At 33.4% G+C, this 19,214-nt stretch overlaps 2 protein-coding genes across 11 annotated transcripts in view; one reads left to right on the plus strand and one right to left on the minus strand.

Moving 5' to 3' along the window:
- LOC124221012 (CREB-binding protein) overlaps positions 1-4,002 on the plus strand; it is a 35,400-nt gene extending 31,398 nt beyond the window's left edge. For all 6 annotated transcript variants that reach the window (XM_046630585.2, XM_046630587.2, XM_046630586.2 and 3 more), the window contains one exon: positions 727-4,002. In XM_046630585.2, the coding sequence (XP_046486541.1) occupies positions 727-1,202 (476 nt within the window). In that variant the 3' untranslated portion in view covers positions 1,203-4,002. The remainder of the gene's footprint in view (positions 1-726) is intronic.
- Positions 4,003-14,898: 10,896 nt separating this feature from the next.
- LOC124221044 (uncharacterized) lies at positions 14,899-19,206 on the minus strand. 5 transcript variants are annotated; one of them, XM_069137305.1, is made up of 3 exons: positions 18,067-19,206; positions 17,200-17,345; positions 14,899-17,086 (listed from the first exon to the last, which is right to left on the minus strand). In XM_069137305.1, exon 1 carries the CDS (start codon positions 19,011-19,013, stop codon positions 18,327-18,329), a length of 687 nt encoding a protein of 228 aa, XP_068993406.1. In that variant the 5' UTR covers positions 19,014-19,206; the 3' UTR covers positions 14,899-17,086; positions 17,200-17,345; positions 18,067-18,326. The 5 variants fall into 5 exon arrangements, with proteins under 5 accessions (XP_068993406.1, XP_068993405.1, XP_046486631.1 ...); XM_069137304.1 differs by having other exon boundaries at positions 17,200-17,876; XM_046630675.2 differs by lacking the exon at positions 17,200-17,345.
- Positions 19,207-19,214: the final 8 nt, after the last annotated feature.

Genomic DNA, 19,214 nt, shown 5'->3' on the forward strand with positions numbered 1-19,214 from the left:
GTTGTTATTATTGTTATTCTTATCATCATCATCATCGTCGTCATTATGATTTTCTGTCAATATTTTGACTCGTCTTGAGTATATATTCTTACATGGTTATTTCGAACTTACGGACACAGGTAGATTTAAATCTATTCTCCATGTAAAGTCAGAAATGAGTTGGGCTTTTAGTTCTCATGAATTTCAAAAAAAAAAAAATGATTGAGGTTACAGCAAACCAATTGATGGGAGACAATTAACGGTTATTTATTTTGATAAACGTTGATGGTTAATTAATTTCGAAAATAATGTATCAAAATTTTAGTCGTACTTGGTGAGGTAACTGGGGTGGTTATATGTTGACGTGTGTACATTTTGTCTCTGTATATGTATATATTGTATTTATGTTTATTATATAATATATAAAATACGTACTGTAGTTGTGTCCAATACTCGTGTACGCGTAAAGGCTGACAGGCTTGATTAATACTTAAAAAAATTTCTTAAACTTGAATTACGACGTTCAGACACAGTTTATTAATTATGCAGATGTGTGTGTGTGTGTCCCATGTAATTTGATGTATAGTAAAAAGTTGAAGTTTTATATTAAAAACTCAAATGGTTCTGTACCATTTCACAGTGATACGTTAATAATCTTATTTGTTATTATTTATACCTCCTTGTATATATATCTATACTTGTGAAACATAACGTTGGTACTCATGTTGTGACCGTTTTTTTCCTCAGGTTACGGGAGTTTCAATGAGCAGGGCTATGGACAACCAGGATTGAAACCAACTCCACCACCGGTACCTTCGCCTCAAGGTGTAATGGGTCCTCCTGGAATATCGGTACAACAGCAATTGATGCAGTCGGTTCGGTCGCCACCTCCTATTCGGTCTCCGCAGCCAAATCCCTCGCCGAGACCTGTCCCCTCTCCTCGTAATCAACCGGTTCCTTCTCCTCGTGCCGGACCTGTACAGTCCCCTCATCATCATCCTCCTCATGGTACGCCAACTCACTCACCCGCCCATGAACTCGGTGGTCCCAGTGAAATGATGCTGTCCCAGCTTGGCGCTGGTAGTGGCGTCTCCGCCGGTCATCCACCCGCCATGCCTCATCATTCATCCCCAGCTCCTCCCCCCACAAGTGGTGCAGACTCTAGTGAATCGGCATCGATGACACCACAAGACCATCTCGTAAATTTAATTGAACAGTTTTAGTGACTGTTAGTTACTATTGCCCAAAATGAGACTGACTGCTCGAAGCAACCCCTGTCCGCTTCAACCACTCTACATCATCGTTTCTGTCCCGACGTCTTTTTTCTTCCTTCTTTTTGATTTTTCCAGTAAACGATTCAGACATTATACTTCAAAAGAAGGCGAAAAATTCAAATGTTTCACAGGACAATAATGAGACACGTTGTACGTTATTTGGCCAGTTGAAAACAGTTTCATCGTTTTGCTCTAGGAAACATTTGAGAAACTATTTTTTATCCTCATGACGAATTGTTGATTGTTCGTTTCTTTCTTCCTTTGAGGATACAGGAAAAACATTGATCGCCGAGGTGAAACGTAGTAGACGTCGGAAATATCAAAGAGAAAAAATGAATATAAAAAAAAAAACGTCGGGATCTGCTGCGGTAATCTTGAGTGGAAGTTGTTATTAAAAGACTTTAAAAGAATTTAAATTTCCCCCTGCCCCGCCCTGTGACCACTGATAAAAAACTCAGAGACTTGTGAAAGAAAACAAACAAATAAAAACTGAAAGGGCCCGTCGTCCCCACCCTCCTCGCAGCTGCTTGCGCAGGCTGAGTGAAATCGTACAAATGTGTTGTGTATACTTAACATTAATTAATATAATAATAGTTGAAATACTAGTAGCGACTACTATTACCATTATTACTATTATATCGTAAATAAAACGTAAAAAGAATTACAAAGAACTCTATATATATAAAGCAGACAGAAATTAAGGAAAAAAAAATGAAACGAAATAATAAGAGGCAAAAAAGATACTTTGTAAAGTAAGTAAACGCAGAAAGTTAGGGGGAAAAGTTAATAAGTACTGTTAACTTAAGATAATTTGTTAAGAATTTAGAACAGCTGCCGACGCTGTATTTAGGAACGGTTAAATTTTGTGATCATTGAATTACGTATATAGATGGACTCATGAGAGCGAATTAACATTTTTCTCTTTACTAAACTAAATGAGGATTGGTGTCGCAACCGAAACATTAATTCACAACAGGCTGCTGTTTGCTACTACAGGAGGAGTATAAATCGTGTTAATTTTGAAAAGTTTTTTGAATCGAGAGCCCCTACTTGTACAGTCTAATCAAAATATAGCTATCAGTAGCTCAAGGGGCTCTCTCGTAACCACTATGTAAATACTATTCTATTATAATTATTATCATATTATCATTATTATTATTATTATTATTATTATTAATATTAATTTACCTGCCTATAATAAATTTATTGACTAAATATTGCTATAAAAAACACATAAACAGAAATATTGTAATATTTGAAAGAGAAGAATTGACGAGTTGACAAGCTACTTCACACGCTACACTACGTGACTATGCCAGTGCTGTATCATAGTATGAACTCTGAATGTAATTTTTTTTCCCCATATTTTTTCTCAATTAACTATTTAAATAAGCATAGAAATTCGCGCGATGTATCTCAAAAGTATTGAATAAACATATTCGCAACTTTTGGGATAGATCTTATGAGAAGTAGTAGTCACATGTAAGTAAAAACCTTAGCTGATTTCCTATAATCAGAATAACTAACACACCGACAGATAGTTGAACGTAATTTAGAGAAAAAGAAGTATACAAGGACATTGTTTAAATCTGCTACCACGTTGAAAGAAGTAATAATAATAATTAAAAATAAAAAAATAAAAGAAAACAACATCAACATATGTAGTCCAGAGAATATACATACATGAGCATACACAAGAGTGCTGTAATTGTATTTCGAATTCTTTCGACGATGTGTATCGCAACTATACGTGGTAATTCTAGAGGAAAAAACGAAAAGAGTTAATTAAAGAATGGTTTTCTATAACGTGAGTACAGCAATGAATCATGTACACATGTGCGTTTGTGTTTATAATATGTATGTACGTTTGCCAGCTGGTTAATCTCTATGCAAGTTTGATTTATTATTTTCTAAATGAAATTAGTATGTGGCAAACAAAAGAATTGTTAACCCAATATCTCTAATTGCTTTTGAGTAAGGACAAATCTGCGATAAAGCGAACAATGATATTTACAGAAATTGTGTATTTGAAATATTGAAGATTATTGACTTTTTTTTTAAATGGTACTTTGTAACTTTCAACATTTAATGGGTCTTATTTAATTTACACACAAAGACTTTGCAGTTGAAATCCATACTGCGAATAACTTACATTCTTTATACTTTGAGAAACAGGTCATTTTTACGAAATACTTCCTAATATTTGATCTCTTATTGCTTCATTGCAGCGTATTATGATACTTTATGGGTTTGTTTTACGTGCATCAATCATTAAGAGAAGTATTATTTTTGCAAATTGCAAGTGTGATTTCATACATGACCAAAAACCGTCATCTATAGAGAATTACAAACGGGTACAATATCTCAAGCTCTGATCATAACCTTAATTTTCAATGATATTGCAGCGCACGAAACTTTTTCGTTCAAATTTGTTAACTGAGAATCACCGCGGTAGTGAGTGATGACAGTGGTACTACACCAAGACCCTTTGGAGTTGGGAAGAAAACAATATACTAGTGCCCTTTAAAAACAACGTCACTGTCAATGTGTATGATAACTGAATTGAAATAATATTGTTGACAGTATCGTACACCCCTTTTTCAAAGCGAGTAACTTTCATTCCAATCGTCTTCTTGCTGTCTAGGCTTTTGATTCTTGAAGAAAATAATCTTTTCGAATAATTGAGATAGAATCAATCTGTACACATACAATAGAACGAAATTTGAATAAAATTTAGCCTTTTCGTGAAGTGACTAATGTTATATTCTGTAAAGCATTATATGGATGTTTGCATGATTTAGAAATAATTATTTTACATTTTTTTATAAATAAAATTTTGAATAAACGAATGAATAATAATCAGCCATGTTCAATACTATCCAAAATCAGGAAGTGAAATAAAATCTCGCAAAAAAAGATGATTTTAATTTAATTTTATTCTAAATAAAAAAGCATAATTGTGAGAAATAAAAATATATGATCAGTTAAGCAGAATAGTGTTGACATCTTTGCCTGTGTAGAGTTTTGCACTATTGTTGGCTACGAATATATCAGTTTTCTGTTACTGAATCAAGTTTCATTTCCAAGACATCTTTATGATTTTTGTACCAACGAGAACAAGATCAACTACATTCTTTAGTCTAATTATATTAGTGGTTTTTTCCCCCTCGTATTGTTATTATATATATATATATATATATATATATAGTTATTATATTATATATATATATATATATGTAACTATTTTAGTCCTTTAATATTTAATTAAGCATACCATTAATGACGTGATCTAGTATTTTTCTTGTCACTTTCAGTGAACATCTTTGATAATCACGTATCAGAATAGAATTGAACTGACTTGATATTCATGTATAATTAAAGGGAATAATCCCTTGATTCTCGTGTGAGTGAAAAACAATCCATTTAAAGTTTTGATATTTTACATAAATCTGTTATGTTGTCGTCATCATCATTTTTGTGTATTCTATCAACGTACCATCCACTATATATCTGGCACAAATCTTACGTTACATTTGAATCTCTTGATAGACGAAAAATAAACGCTAACATCTCTTATAATTTTTATACATACCTCTCTTACATTGCCTTTAGAATTACCCAGTATACTTGCTTGTATAAAATCGAAAATTGAATTTGTTGTTTATTGTACCATCGTATAGTATATAAGAATGTCTGCTGAATGAGGAATGTTAATAACTGAGTAAATAGATGAGTAAACAATCTTACGAGTAAAATAATCGCAATGTGAAACCCAAAAGTATTTGGCTTAGTATGGCTGTGTTTAGGGCAGTGTTGTAAATCCGAAGAAGTGGTGCACCTTATGTGGTAGTAAATTCTTGAAATCTAGTTCAGGTGATGTGTACCAGTACACCATGCGAAAATACTGTGAGTTACAAGGTAGAAAATATGATGGTCTTAACGAGAAGATTAATAGTAAAGCATTATTCAGTTCTAGTCTGTGAAATTAGAGAACATACCCGTAACAGCTAACGGTGTCAGAAAGCAAAAGACAAAATGGAAATTGAGTTGAATCGAAAACTGACGCAGGATGAAACACCAAGACCTAAAACGGTTGATACGAATGTTGCATAACGATTTATGCTTTACTCATTTCTTTTTTTTTTGTCAGAATATCATGACTAGCTGTTGTGCAAACAATTTTTTCTACAGCTTTTTGTAATATGAGGTGAACTCAAGACTGTGTCATTATTTTATTAAATTTTTTTGGTCTTAAATCTTCGCATTGAACCGCGTTGTCAGAGGCTGTTGACAATTTCTTCATCATGATTATACCATGTGTAGTTAACAGATATTCATCAAATAATTGACACTATTGATGACACTATAATGACAGACGTGTGCTGCAATCCTATATCACAGTTTCTGTTTCTATTTTGTAATTCACAGTACTGGAGGAAATTCACTGTTATACTGAAGAAAGAACAATGCCACAATAACAACAGTTTTTGTTTCTTTCACGGATTTTTTTTTATATCACAGAACACATTAATGTAACCGTAAACGGTTATATTATGAAGTAATTATTATTAATTAATTATTAATTATTATGGTTATTCTTATCAATAGGAGATACTACAGACAAAACTATGAAATATAATAATTATTACAATTATTATTACAATTATTAACTGAAATACTGAATATAGAATACTACTTTTTATTATGAATTTTTCGTAAATAGTGATTTAATGACCTAATTAAAGATTAATGAGACGCAAATGTAACGTTTATCCCCCTACCTTCACTCAAACCTCTTCCAACGACCACCCGCCACTGCATTGCATTTTGGGAATGCACATTGTTACAATTATTTTCAAGTAGATAGTACGTCAAAGCGGGCACACATTTCATGAAAAATAACGAAATAAGAAAGAAAGAAGACAAATAATCTCACAGCTACCTCTATTAAAACTTGACAAAACAATGCTTCACATTTTTCTCATAAACTACATTACCAAGTTTCCCTGTCACTGCATGCATGTGCATGTAACAAATGCATATTGAGATGCAACAAATTACAAGGCATAATCTAGGACCGAAGCATACGTCATATTTCAAGCTTGTAATATTAATGGTTCTTTCATGGCGCAATGCAGAGCCATGCCCATTTATTCAATCCCAATAACTCTTCGAAAATTATGTACATAATAAAAATTAAGCCTATTCAAGAATATCTCGGATTACACATACCGTTACATTGCTAATTCATTGATTATTACTAACCATCAATACACACAATCACCCATAAAATTTGTTTCATAGTAAATTATGGCAGGTAAATAATTATACCATATACTTAAAAACGACACGAGTTTATGCAATCTTTCTTTCCATAAAATGCTCATGTAGTTTCTGTATAAGATATCAGTATTTTATAAAACATAAATATGATTGCATTCAAGAGATACATGATCCTTGGTTACAGCAACAAATGCACAACCCTATTAAAGGAGTTGAAAAGAGGTGAGATCTATTAATTTTGTTATTTTTAATATCAGTTTTAATTAGTGTTCGACTAGCATTAAAAACTCAAAAGTTGTAATACGTGTAAAAATTTCCTGTGTATAATCTTAGACTCTTTGATTCCAATCGTTCTGAATTTCTTTTATTGAGTTGCGATGACTCGAGTGTTCAAGTGTGGCTTTTATCAAATACGGTTCGTGTGAAAGTACACAAAAAAAAAAAGAATTAAGTGGTTCAGAGTCCTGTGTATCTACCGCTGCGAACTTTAATACTTCTTGCAATTATCAATTGAAACTGCATGAGCATTCAATACGTGATCATAAATCGGACACAGCATTTCTTTTTAACATTTTACTCACATTATCTAGTATTTTTTTTGTTGCTGCTGAGGTCAATTTCTTGAAACTGCGACCTTTCAACATGTGAATAGATGCTTCATAATTTTTTCTTTGATATACGAAGAGTAACTTTAAATTTGTATAATTATACAGAATGAATTACAGTTGAACATAAATAATCTAATTTTTCGAAAAGATATAACGGTTGTCAGGATATTGTGCTGATTGTTATGAGTGTACCATTTTGGACTATGGTGATATTAGCTAAGTCACGGACATAAAAATTCAAATTAATGAATCGTCCAAATTTCGCTAACCATGCTTTGCTTAAAATAGGCTCCTTAACTTTATATCTTCGATTTGACATTGCATTAGAATATATTTAATTTCAATTGAAGTCTTGCACTTTGAAACACCTGTTATATTTTCACTGACAGATCCTTCACATACCTGCTAATGTTACTTTCACTCTTTATAATGTTAGGTATGCGTTATTCAGCGTAGCATGTAAATCATAATCGTGTTGAAAGGTAGAAAGTTCAAAGAATTTTATCACTGCTGATATTTTTTAAAAAATTAAACTTTATTAGGCAACATTCCACATTGTAAATGAGTAACTGTATATTTTAACGGAAAATCATCGCGTCAAAAGTTTACAAGCAATATTATATATCATGGTAAAACTTATTTGCATTTGCTATTAAAGTCATGTGCAATTTTCATTTGAGCAAGTGATTTGATTATGACTAGAAATGCATTATTTGACAAATTTTGTGCATAGAATTAACACATACATGACACTTCAAGTATGAACAAACGATAATGACAAATTATTGTTGTTAATTATGATAAGGTGGAGTTATTGCCACGTTACGTCAATGAAACATTTATGGGGAGAGAATAATTTTGCGAAATGAAAATCATATATATATAATTCGATGTATATATATCAGCTGAAATCTAGCAATTGGAATTAATTTGAAATTGTCGGAGATCATCGCAAAGACCACCCAAAATTACATTTGAATCACTTGAAATCACCAGGTCTGTTTCCCAAAATTTATGAAACTGAATAGGCTAACGAATTTTTAATCAAAAAGTAGAATTGTTTTTAAAAAGTTTTCGAATCATTTTATAACTTTTTAGTAATTATACAATATTTAGCAATTTTGTATTTCCTTCTAATCGCTGTGATAATTTCTTCTGAAGGTAAAAGAAAGAATTACCATAGAAAATAGAAGGAAATTCCGGTACAATTGCTAGATCTCATATTATTTTTGTTACAATTGTTATTTAGTTGTTTTTTTTTCTGCGGCCGTGAAATATAGAAAAACAAAGCAAGAATTAATATATAAAAAATATCAAAAATTACCCATTTTCAGAACAAATCATAACATTGAATTGGAATAATAAGCCAGTATTACAATAAGTTAACATTTCTGCTTGTTCAGTCTGTAATTTAGATCAAAGCATGGCTAGTGAAATTAAACCATTCTGCAAAGAATAATTCGAATTGCAGAATATTCATTTACTATACGATGGTTTCTCCATTCTTTTGTCTTCCCAATTATTTTTGTTCTTAATACAATGAGGTTTTCACAAGGGATTGACTGATACTTAAAATACTCTTTTACGACCATGTTTCAACATGTTAGGCGTAATCTTCAATTTTTGAGAGTGAAAGGATGAAGAACTTTCGGTCGACCAAAGAACAAAAATTCATTAGTACTGTATTTAGAGAAATGTAACTAATCTCTTAAATTCTTCTAACAATGAAAATTTGGCAAGAATCTGAGTGGTGTTTATTGTACACCTATCAACAATGACACAGCTATATGTGTGTAACACGTACATTAGTACGAGCTATTGGTGTGATCTGTGATATTGTTTTAAAAGCGCTATGGTTTTCAGCCAGAGTATAGTCATTGGGTGTAGGGGACACTGATACATGTAATTAACCAAGTCACGAAATTCTCAAAGTGATAATCATATCTATGTGATTATATTGAAATATAATCAGTAATGATGATACAAATATCAACAATAACAAAAACAACAACAACAATAATAATAATAATGATAATAATAATAATATATGAAGTATAAACTGATTTTTATGTATATAATAGTAAATATCACATCAGTCCTGCGTCTTTACACATGGTATATTTCAATAATGTATATACAATATATATTAGAATTCAGAGTCTACGAAGTCTTTACATGAAAGATATTCATAATATATCGCAGAGAAATCTAAAATAATTGTGACACACTTTCATTTTTCAATAAATAAAGGTGAAAGCAAATACATTAGATTGCAGAAAACTAGAACAATATATCTTCCATTCTAAAATGTATAGATATTTGTATATTAGAATATTAGTGAAATTCTACAGTATGTGACATTTGAAATTATCTTTCTTAACAACAAAATAAAAGATACAACATGATTAATTTAGGTTTCCCTGTCTTATATATTTATAAAATTGCAAATATCTCATCATGCAAAGACGAAATTGTGACGAATGTAAAGTATAGATATGTTCAAGCGTACATTGTGGGCCCAATTGTTATGTGACATAAATATCCTGATTATATTCGATATTCCCTTCAAAATTTCTTAAATAATAGTATTTCTATGCTAAGAGGAATTGGTTAAACTAGAAAAATTTGGACTTGCAGGTTGCTGAACGAATATTTAATTATTGCCACTAGACACCACTTGATTAAGTCATGAATGGCTTCATGTAACTAAATGTCGTATAACGTCATCTTACCTTTAATTACTAAACTATGGTTTGGCAGACTGTGATTGCCAAGTTAATCTACTCCGTGACTCCTTTTTCTGGGTGTAAAAATTTTTAGTAAATAGCTTGAATTATATACATACGTAATGAGAAATATTTATGTAACAGATTTCATTATTCAGATATGCATCAAACAAATGATTTTAGTTATTTTACAATTTATCATAACTAGTAATGTGTACTAAAGCATCCTAAACACTCAGTGACAGCTCGTGAGTTCATCCCATGGTTGTGAAACTTATGATCTCATCAGATTTGCCCAAACATTAAAAATTTCAAAACGCATAAATGACGCAGCAGTCAAATACATTTTATAAATAAGTTTTCGTGTTATTATTTTTGAAAAGTCCAATGTGAAACTAAGTAGTGAAGCAAGATGAGATTAGTCTTACAGAGCTTTTCAATTGTTTGTGCTAATTTCGTTTTTATTGAGGGTGAAATCTGTTGATAAAAAATCACTGTTTCGATGAGTAAATCAATTTAGAAAGAAGCACACTACATGCTATGAAAATGAAATATGATATGATTACACCTGCTTAGATATTAATGCATACTTTACAAATCCAAATGAAACAAAGCTAGCCCACTTTGTACGCTGAAATAACATACATAGTAATATAAGTTACTGTATGGATCATAACAAGTTATACATATGCAGCTGTAGCCCCACGCTAATACTAGGCGCATAAGTATTAGGTCAAGTTATTATTGTGTATGAAGCATAACAATTGTTTGAACGTAATGATATATATTATTACTGTACAATTTACAAGAATTACTACTCTATAGCTGCTGTCTTCTTGTAGTATTATTGCCAAGGCATTTATTGATTTTATACAATAAATAGTAAAAATTAATCAGTCGGCAACACCATGAAACCTATATATATATATATATATATATATACCGGAGTTACGTCATTAACACTTTCAATATATACATTCTAATCCTATGAAACATAATCATAATTTGTTCAATCGCTCAGCTCTTCCTGTCCAAGCAAGCAATACTCTAACTCAATCAGCATTATGAATACACGCACATTTTTTTCAAATTACATGGGTTGCATGTAATTGTACATTTTCAAAATCAAACTGAAAACATGAGTCATATTACTCTTCTGATTGAGCCATCTTTTTTATCACTAGCGTTATCAGTTGTGATTAATTTCAGAATCAATTCGAATACATTAGCAAAGATAACCTAACACTAACATGCAATTCATCGTGGCAACGCAAAGAAAAAAAATTTGCACAAACAGGATTCAAAAGAAATTATTACCCTAATCTTAAAAAAATGTGGTTTGTTTCTTAAATTAAGAAAATTTTATGCCCACACGCACTCTTTTCTTGTAACGGATACAACTGGGATTTAACATAGTATTTTTATTGGATTGTAACTGTTTTTGAAGGGTAGCTGGTTCGAAATTAACACCTATAAGAGCCGATCTAGCATACACATTTCGCAATGATATTCTTTGTTTCCTTCAGAAAACGGGTCATAACAATGCCGTTGACTGAAAAATATCACATACAATAACTGTTTTATAACATCAATATCGGTTAATTTTACCTAATTAATCAGAAAGCAGCAGTTCTTCGCTGTGAGCAGCTTCACCTTTTTCACAATAAATCAGGGTCAATTTTTGAAACGTCCATGTACGGGGGCATAGAGACTACTAAGGAGAATTAGATTCTTCTACTTCATGGTCAGATCAACTAACCAACAATTACAAAATCACTCACGTTTCAGGTCAAAGTGCAATATGCTACATCTGTAACTCTCAATACGAAACTGGACGCATATCAGATTTTTAATTAGTAGCAGCAAGATTGTTCATTCGGTTAGTACAAGAACGCATTTAAGGATACATAGACATGTGGGTCAAAATCGTGCCAGGTCAACGAAAGTTATACAAACTGTTCTCACTTTTATTTTGAAAACCTGTGTAAAATTTGGAAGTGATTGTCTGAACCATAGCAGAATTATTTTACTTCTAATTTATTGTGATTCAACACTAATTCTTATGAGAAACTGAGAGGCTCAAGATAAGATAATAAAAAATTTAAAGTAGAATAACTCTGCTATGGTTCAGACAATCGCTTTCAAATTTTACACAGGGCTTCAAAATGAAAGTGAGTACAATTTGTATAATTTTCACTGAAACAGTATGAGTTTAGAAAATCTATAGAACTGAACCAGTATCTTGGAATTAGAGCGAGATTTGAGCCTAGAATAATTGTAAATGATATACATAGCATTATGCAATATTTCACCACTTTGGCTTAATCAAGTTGAGAAGCAATGAAACCAACTAATGGTAAAACGCAAAGAAGCAGCAAAGATCAGTCAATCTGCCTGCTCTATGGTATCTTAGATCATAATGTTAACAATGATCCGTTATGTTATTAATTTTTGAATTATTATGTCAGTGTCAAATGAATTCAGCTGCAATCGTAGACATAATGGCATTGTCTTATGTTGTCTTGCCAGATGTAGATGGATAGGAATCTGATATCAGAGGTGAATTACAATTCACACTGGCAATGAGTTGCAACAATCAGGTTCAATTTATTTATTTGAACACAAAGAGTGTGTTTAGATATTATTCGTGACCTTGTTGTCTTTTAGTAAGAAAGAATTTCGTCGGTTGAAGGTCATTTTACATTAATTTAATTTTATTTACAAAACATGTAAATTAGACGTTGCGGTCTAAATCTTCAGGGAATAAGTGACAACCTTTTCCGCTTTGATGTTGTTTAAACGGCATGATGGAAGGAAGTTAGTATGACCTGAAATGTTTTCTTACATAAAGAGTATATACCACTTCCTGGTTTTGGTTCCTTGTGAACTTTGTATCTGATGGCTATCAGCTCATGACTGATGATGTGCCGATTGATTGTAATACTAACGGCACACCATTACCTTAAATTCACCAGTATAAATAATCATTCATGCTTCCGTTGTAGACATTATGCATGTAATTGTACCGATGATCCCTGAGCTGATCGGAACAGTTACAAATTAAATGTGTTCTAGGATCAGTGTTTATCGCAAGGAATAAGTTACATCAGCTTGAAAGAAATCGGAAGCCTCTCTCACAACGGACATAAGTGTCAAACATTTGTAAGTAAATTGGGTATAATTTTCGTCATATATAAAATCAAATGAATACTTTACATATGGAGCAACAGACTACCAGAAAGTCTTGAAATGGTCAAAACCTGGTAGTCACAAATTTACTGCCTGCTAGAGAGAAGTTATACTAGTATGAATCATGGTATTTGCTATCACTGTGTGACCGCATTTTTTGACATTTATGAGTATATAGTAAGGCATTAATCGAGGTAACTTTATTCAATGTTACGTGCTTGCTATTAATCTCTAGTCTCAGAATTATAACCAGGAAAAATCTAGACTACCATTTTACACTTAATGATGATGCAATATCATGGTGGAATGTGGAAAATAATAAGAATTTCCTTGTAGACCTACATACCTAATGAATTTAAAATTACTCTAACCTCATGAGTCACTTATAACCTCAGGGGGCATCCAATAATCACGTGATGCCTTTATAATCAATTTTAGACCCCCTCCCCCTCCGTGATCACACATGAGGTTTTGGTGAACCCCCCCCCCCCCCTTGACCGTTATCACGTGATTTTTCTCGCCGATCGACTACTCACGTAAAAATGTGATAATACCAATAAGAATCTCTATATATACTCGGTGTTTTTAGAAAAAAATGCACTAAATAATACACGTGATATTGCCCGAGACCCCTCCCTCCCCCCGTGTGATCAATCGTGATAATTTCAAGTACTCCTCCCCCCTCGTGAGTCTAACGTGATTATTGGATGTCCCCTTACTATCTACAACGTTTTCACTTTTCTTTAACAACTGTAATTAAGTCTGTTTATAAACTAATTGAACAAAGTAACTGTTAATACAAGGCACAAGTATTGCACATATTTTTGAAAGTTTGAATAAACATACTTCAATTGTAACGGGTCAGCAATTGAAGATTGCCAACACTGACACGGGATACTGACAGTTGGTATGGAGTTGTGAATCTGGGGCCTGGGTACAATCTTTGTTACAGATATCCAGCTAATCCTCAACAGGCAATGTCGCAACAGCAGTCTCAACACCAAGGCCAACCAATTACAGAAATGAGTCCACAAATTCAAATACAAACAGGAGCTATTCCGGAACCAGTCAGTCCAGTTGGTCCTCAACCCACAGCTGCTGCATCGACACGCATAAGCACGCTTTGCAACTACTCATGCATGCCCTTCGGAGTCCAAACACGCCTGAGCAACAAAACCAAATTCTAGAGACACTCGAAAGTAATCCTTAGCTACGCGCATAGTGGATGCGTACCAAACGTCTAGATTACGAACGTAGCCGGGAATCCCCCAACTACGTCGCATCGCCATTTCAAGTCATTGTCGCCCGATTCTTCGCACGGTGCGAAAGTGCTAGGAAGCAAAGTTCCTTAAACTCTAAGGTTTCTTCGTTCAAAAAAAAGTTCATTGCTTGGCAAAGATGAAAATTTCAACATCAGCTGTGCTCATGTTGCTGGTGGCTGGCATTATCAACGTGGAAGCTGGTCCGGTGGCAGCTGGCGTTTGCTACGCTGGATGTGGAGCCTTGGTGACCGCCTGCTTCGCCGCGGCAGGCTTCACCTTCGGCACCGTACCCGGAGCGCAAATTGCGGCCGTCCCAGCCCTGGTGGGATGCAATACTGCATTTGCCACCTGCGAAGCTGCCTGCATGGCAGCATTGTTCACGCCTACACCGTGAGCCAAGAATCCGAATGGAATATCACCTAAACATCGTACCAGTAATACTTGACCTCTACCTACTTACTACGCGGCAAATATTACGTTTCATATGTATTATCCGCTTATGTATATATATAGCAAGAAATATGTACTTCTCAAGATGTTGAAGATTTAGTATTCTCGTATATTTTTTTCCAACGCACATTAATACATGATTATATAATACGTATTAATACAACAATTATTCGACGTACAAATAACAAGAACAATGTACTTCTTAAAGATGTCAAAGATATTGTGTGACCTGTAGATTTTTTCTCACGCATATTAATAAATTGTACTTTTTGAAACCTTTATTATACTGTGTTTGCATACGTGCAGGAATAGACATAATGCTTGAAGTAGAAACAGTTATAAGTAATCTTATCGTAACAAAACATTTGGGATTAAATCACTATTTTCTTGACTTTACAATGATTTTTAAGGTACTAGAATTTCAAAATATAAGTGTGTTTCGTTTTATTACAGTTGACTAAATTTCAAATGGTTCCAAAATCGCGAAATCCTGATATTTCCTCAGTATACGTTGCTACGATAACGTTACTATCTTCGATATGATAAGAAATCAACTTCTGTAATCTGAAAGATCTATCAAATGTGATTCATATTTTGTAGTGGTGTGAAAAATCTTGTCTACTCCTGCATTAATGAAGAAGTTTCACAATTTCTTTTCAACCTTCACCATCCCATAATCCTGATCATTTTTATTTCACGGTTTAGACGTAATTTTGTAGAATCAAATCCAGTGTTTTTGATTATACTTGAAAAGTATCTGATTCATTTGTATTGTGATTTGATTCTCACGTTATAAACACAACATTTGGCATCATAAGAAAATTGTTTGACTTGTTTGCTTCTAGCTTTGTATATAATTTCTACATGTGGATCGCAAGTATGTCCATGACTTGATTAGGCAGGTCTACATTTTTTGTATAACTTAATTGGTCTACAAAAACCAAACTGAGATAACAATGAATTTGATTATTTCTGTAGCTGGAGATTTGTAACAGCTGCGTGGAAGTAGAACAGTACATATCACTTTGTTATCAGACTTATCAATGGCAAATTGATGTTAATTTCAGGGTTATCAAGCGCCGACCATAGCAACTGTAATTTTTTTAGCTACCCACAGGATTAATTGATGGTTGATGTAAGGCTGGATTTTTACGAGCAGTAAAATTAAGGTAGTTTATTGAAGTTGCTGTAAATGTAAGATGAAAAACGATCATTCCAGTTGATATTATTCATCCACAGAATGGTATCAGAAATCGGAATACCAAATTTTGCCCTGGCATATTTTTTCTATCAATATCTATTGGCATGCATCCGAAACAGTCATGTAAGTGCTGTTCAAGGTAACTTGTGGAGAATGTTGTAATAAAATTAAGCAGATCAATGTGAAAAACGAAAAATTATTCGTTCTATCTCAAACGAATTAATATTCTATTTGCCGTTAGTTATTATTGAAGAAACCAAAATAATGTTGACAAACAAATTTCCAATATTTTCCTGACGCTCTATGCAACTAGCCTAGACCTTCTAAGAATTTTAGTAAACAGGTGAAAAATGAAATTGGATACGTGAAAGTGGGGAAAAAACAGATGGAGTCTTAGCTTATGTTTCAGTACTGCCGACCGTGACGTCACACAGTCAACTGCGAACTGCGTTCCGTTTTTACTTCCAGTTGCCAGTCGCAGTAAAATCGGAACGCTACACCGAAGACGCGGCCATCTCTCAAGTACTGCAACTGCCTCACGTCCCAGACCGCAGTAGTTGCAGTCAACAACGTCACAAATTTCATGACGTCACTGACTGGCGGCAGTAAGCTGTCGCACGATTTCGGAACGCGGTTGTCAGTACATGCAGTACTGCGAGTATATTTCGGAATACACCTATTTGCTTATTTCTTTCGTTTGTCCACTGAGTGAGCAATTTAATTTTTATTTATTAATTTTTTTTTAATTTATACATTTTTTTTCTTTTTCTAATGAATAATCGTCACAATCAATCTACGGTTCGCAATTCGTTATTCAGTTAATGTGACGGTTTTATTAGCTGGAATTCGAGTTAACGGTCCCGCTTCGATTCATAGTTTCAAATATCAAGCTAACAATATTCATTTTACTTCAAGGTTCAGTTTTAATATAATGATTTTATGGTCAACTGTCTTTATTGATGCACGTCATACTGTGAATGTTTCATGAAACAGGCCCCAGACGGTTTTGTGATTGCGATGACGTTCTAATGGCGCAGGTCCCGATACGTTGTCTCAAGAAGCCCAGAGGGGTCCGTTTTTTGAAATATCCATGGTATGTGCGTTCATTTTCTAGCTGAAAAGTCGAAGTTAAATAAATACTATGAGTACTGTAATGTATTCAACATGAAATAATAAATGAAATTGTAAAATATATGTTTATGCGTAAGTGCGGTAATTACAACGTACATAAAGTATTTATATGCATGCCACTTCCCCAGCAATGAATTACACGGCCCTCGAATGACGGTAGTATATAACCACTGATGTATGGGTGTACTTAATTAATTCTTTGATGTACCCATAATCCGTTTCGACTGTGCCTGGAGTAAAGGCTATACGAAATATTTCGTGAATTGGATCGGTTAATGAAATGGATAAGTAATATAAATATGAAAACAAGATCCTAATACCCCCACGAGTAGTTGACAATATTATAAATGTTTAAACAAGTTTAATTTACATGGAATAGTCAGATCCTTTCACTCCTTTGGCGAGTTTGATGATTGAAAGTCGATAAGTAATGTTTAAGAAACAATTAAGTGTATATTATAAAGATATCCCAGATCATACACAAATTTTGATATCCATGTACTAGGATGAAACAAATTAAAACCGAATGTAAAGTATCAGTACACATGCGTACATTTTTATGATGGTAGGAAATAATAATTACAATATTTATGAGATGTGTCGTCAGGCCCATATTGTTGTTAAAACAAAACTCTCTTCGTTCGTTATGAATTCTGATCAAAATATATATATATATATTTTATGATCTCTTTTCCATTTTACGTAGCATTTGTCATATTGTTTGTTTTAGTGTTGTCTCACTATGTATCTTGTGTATAGTATACACATATATACTGTAAGATTGAAAAGTTTTAGAATTTAGCTTAGCTCAGTGAACTCTATACTCAAATAGATTATTCATTGAAAGGCGTCACTCTCTCATTTTATTTAGCTTTAAATCTACGTAGAACTTCTTTCTTTTCGTAGTTTATTCTCTTTTCTTTCTTTTGGTTTCACGGTCTGTATACGTGTGCCCGCAATTACCTGGTGTGAAAAGTTTTATTTTCTTCTTGTTTCTTTCATAGATGTGATGAGACCTTAACATCATTCTGATTTTCGCTTTCTGACTCATCTTTGATGTGTAAGAGAAGACTCAGATCGTTTTCAGAATCTATTTTAGGTAATTAACAGTATACATTCGCAAACCTTCTCTACCAATTTTTATAGTTTCGGGTAGATATACTTTGACAACTTTTGATATTTGTTAAACACACAGTCATCATGCCGTTGGTATCATCTATTTCCTAGACTAATCCAATTGGTCGAGGAACTGCTTTCCTCTTTCTTTTGGCCATTGCAACTTCTTCGCTGTTTTGATGTTCTTCTACGATTTGACTTGTTTCTCCGTGTTCATCATCAGCTTTGAGCTCATCTTTTAGAATAGATTGCTCTTGTGCTTTAGTATCATCATCTGAACTTACACTCATATCTGATACTGCACTAAAATCAGTAGTTAACTCTTCTATCCTAGGATCTGACTTTGCCATAATGATGGCTTCGAACAAATCTTTTAAATCATCAAAGACTTGTTTGGCTCCATCCGTTGATATGCCTTCTGCCCATCCGATTATCGTAGACTTTGACACTCGTTTTGCATGAAAATCTTTGTGAGTCATAATCATCTTAAGCTTGTCTTCATAGTTAGTAGCAGCTTGTCTAAGTGATATACAACATTCACATGTATATTCACGCATAGTGTCAGACATTGTGATCCACATAGCTGAGATTGAGGATATCCATATTTGCAAATCCATCATGAATCTTTTGGTGTCGTATTCACCAGATTCATCATCCCTGTAGTGTATTGGATGTGGACATGCTGCATGGAACAGAGTTCTCACTGCTTGAATGCTCATGCGATATCTTATCTCTTGCTGGTTTATTGCTCTTCTTCTCTTTGATCTAGTAAGGATTTTAGTTTCAGTCTGCATTCTGTATTTATATATTCGGTCATCGAAAATTTCTTATATGATCCATTATATTTTGGTGCATATCTGGGTAACTAAACCCCCGAAGAAAGGGGCGTGTCGTAGGAGTTCTAGGCATACCATGGGTGTATTCCGAAATATACTCGCAGTACTGCAAGTACTGGCAACTGAACGCTGTTGATCACGTGATCGAAGCACTGAGGC

This window comes from Neodiprion pinetum, chromosome 6 (assembly GCF_021155775.2).
Source record: "Neodiprion pinetum isolate iyNeoPine1 chromosome 6, iyNeoPine1.2, whole genome shotgun sequence".
Classification (NCBI taxonomy): Eukaryota; Metazoa; Arthropoda; class Insecta; order Hymenoptera; family Diprionidae; genus Neodiprion; species Neodiprion pinetum.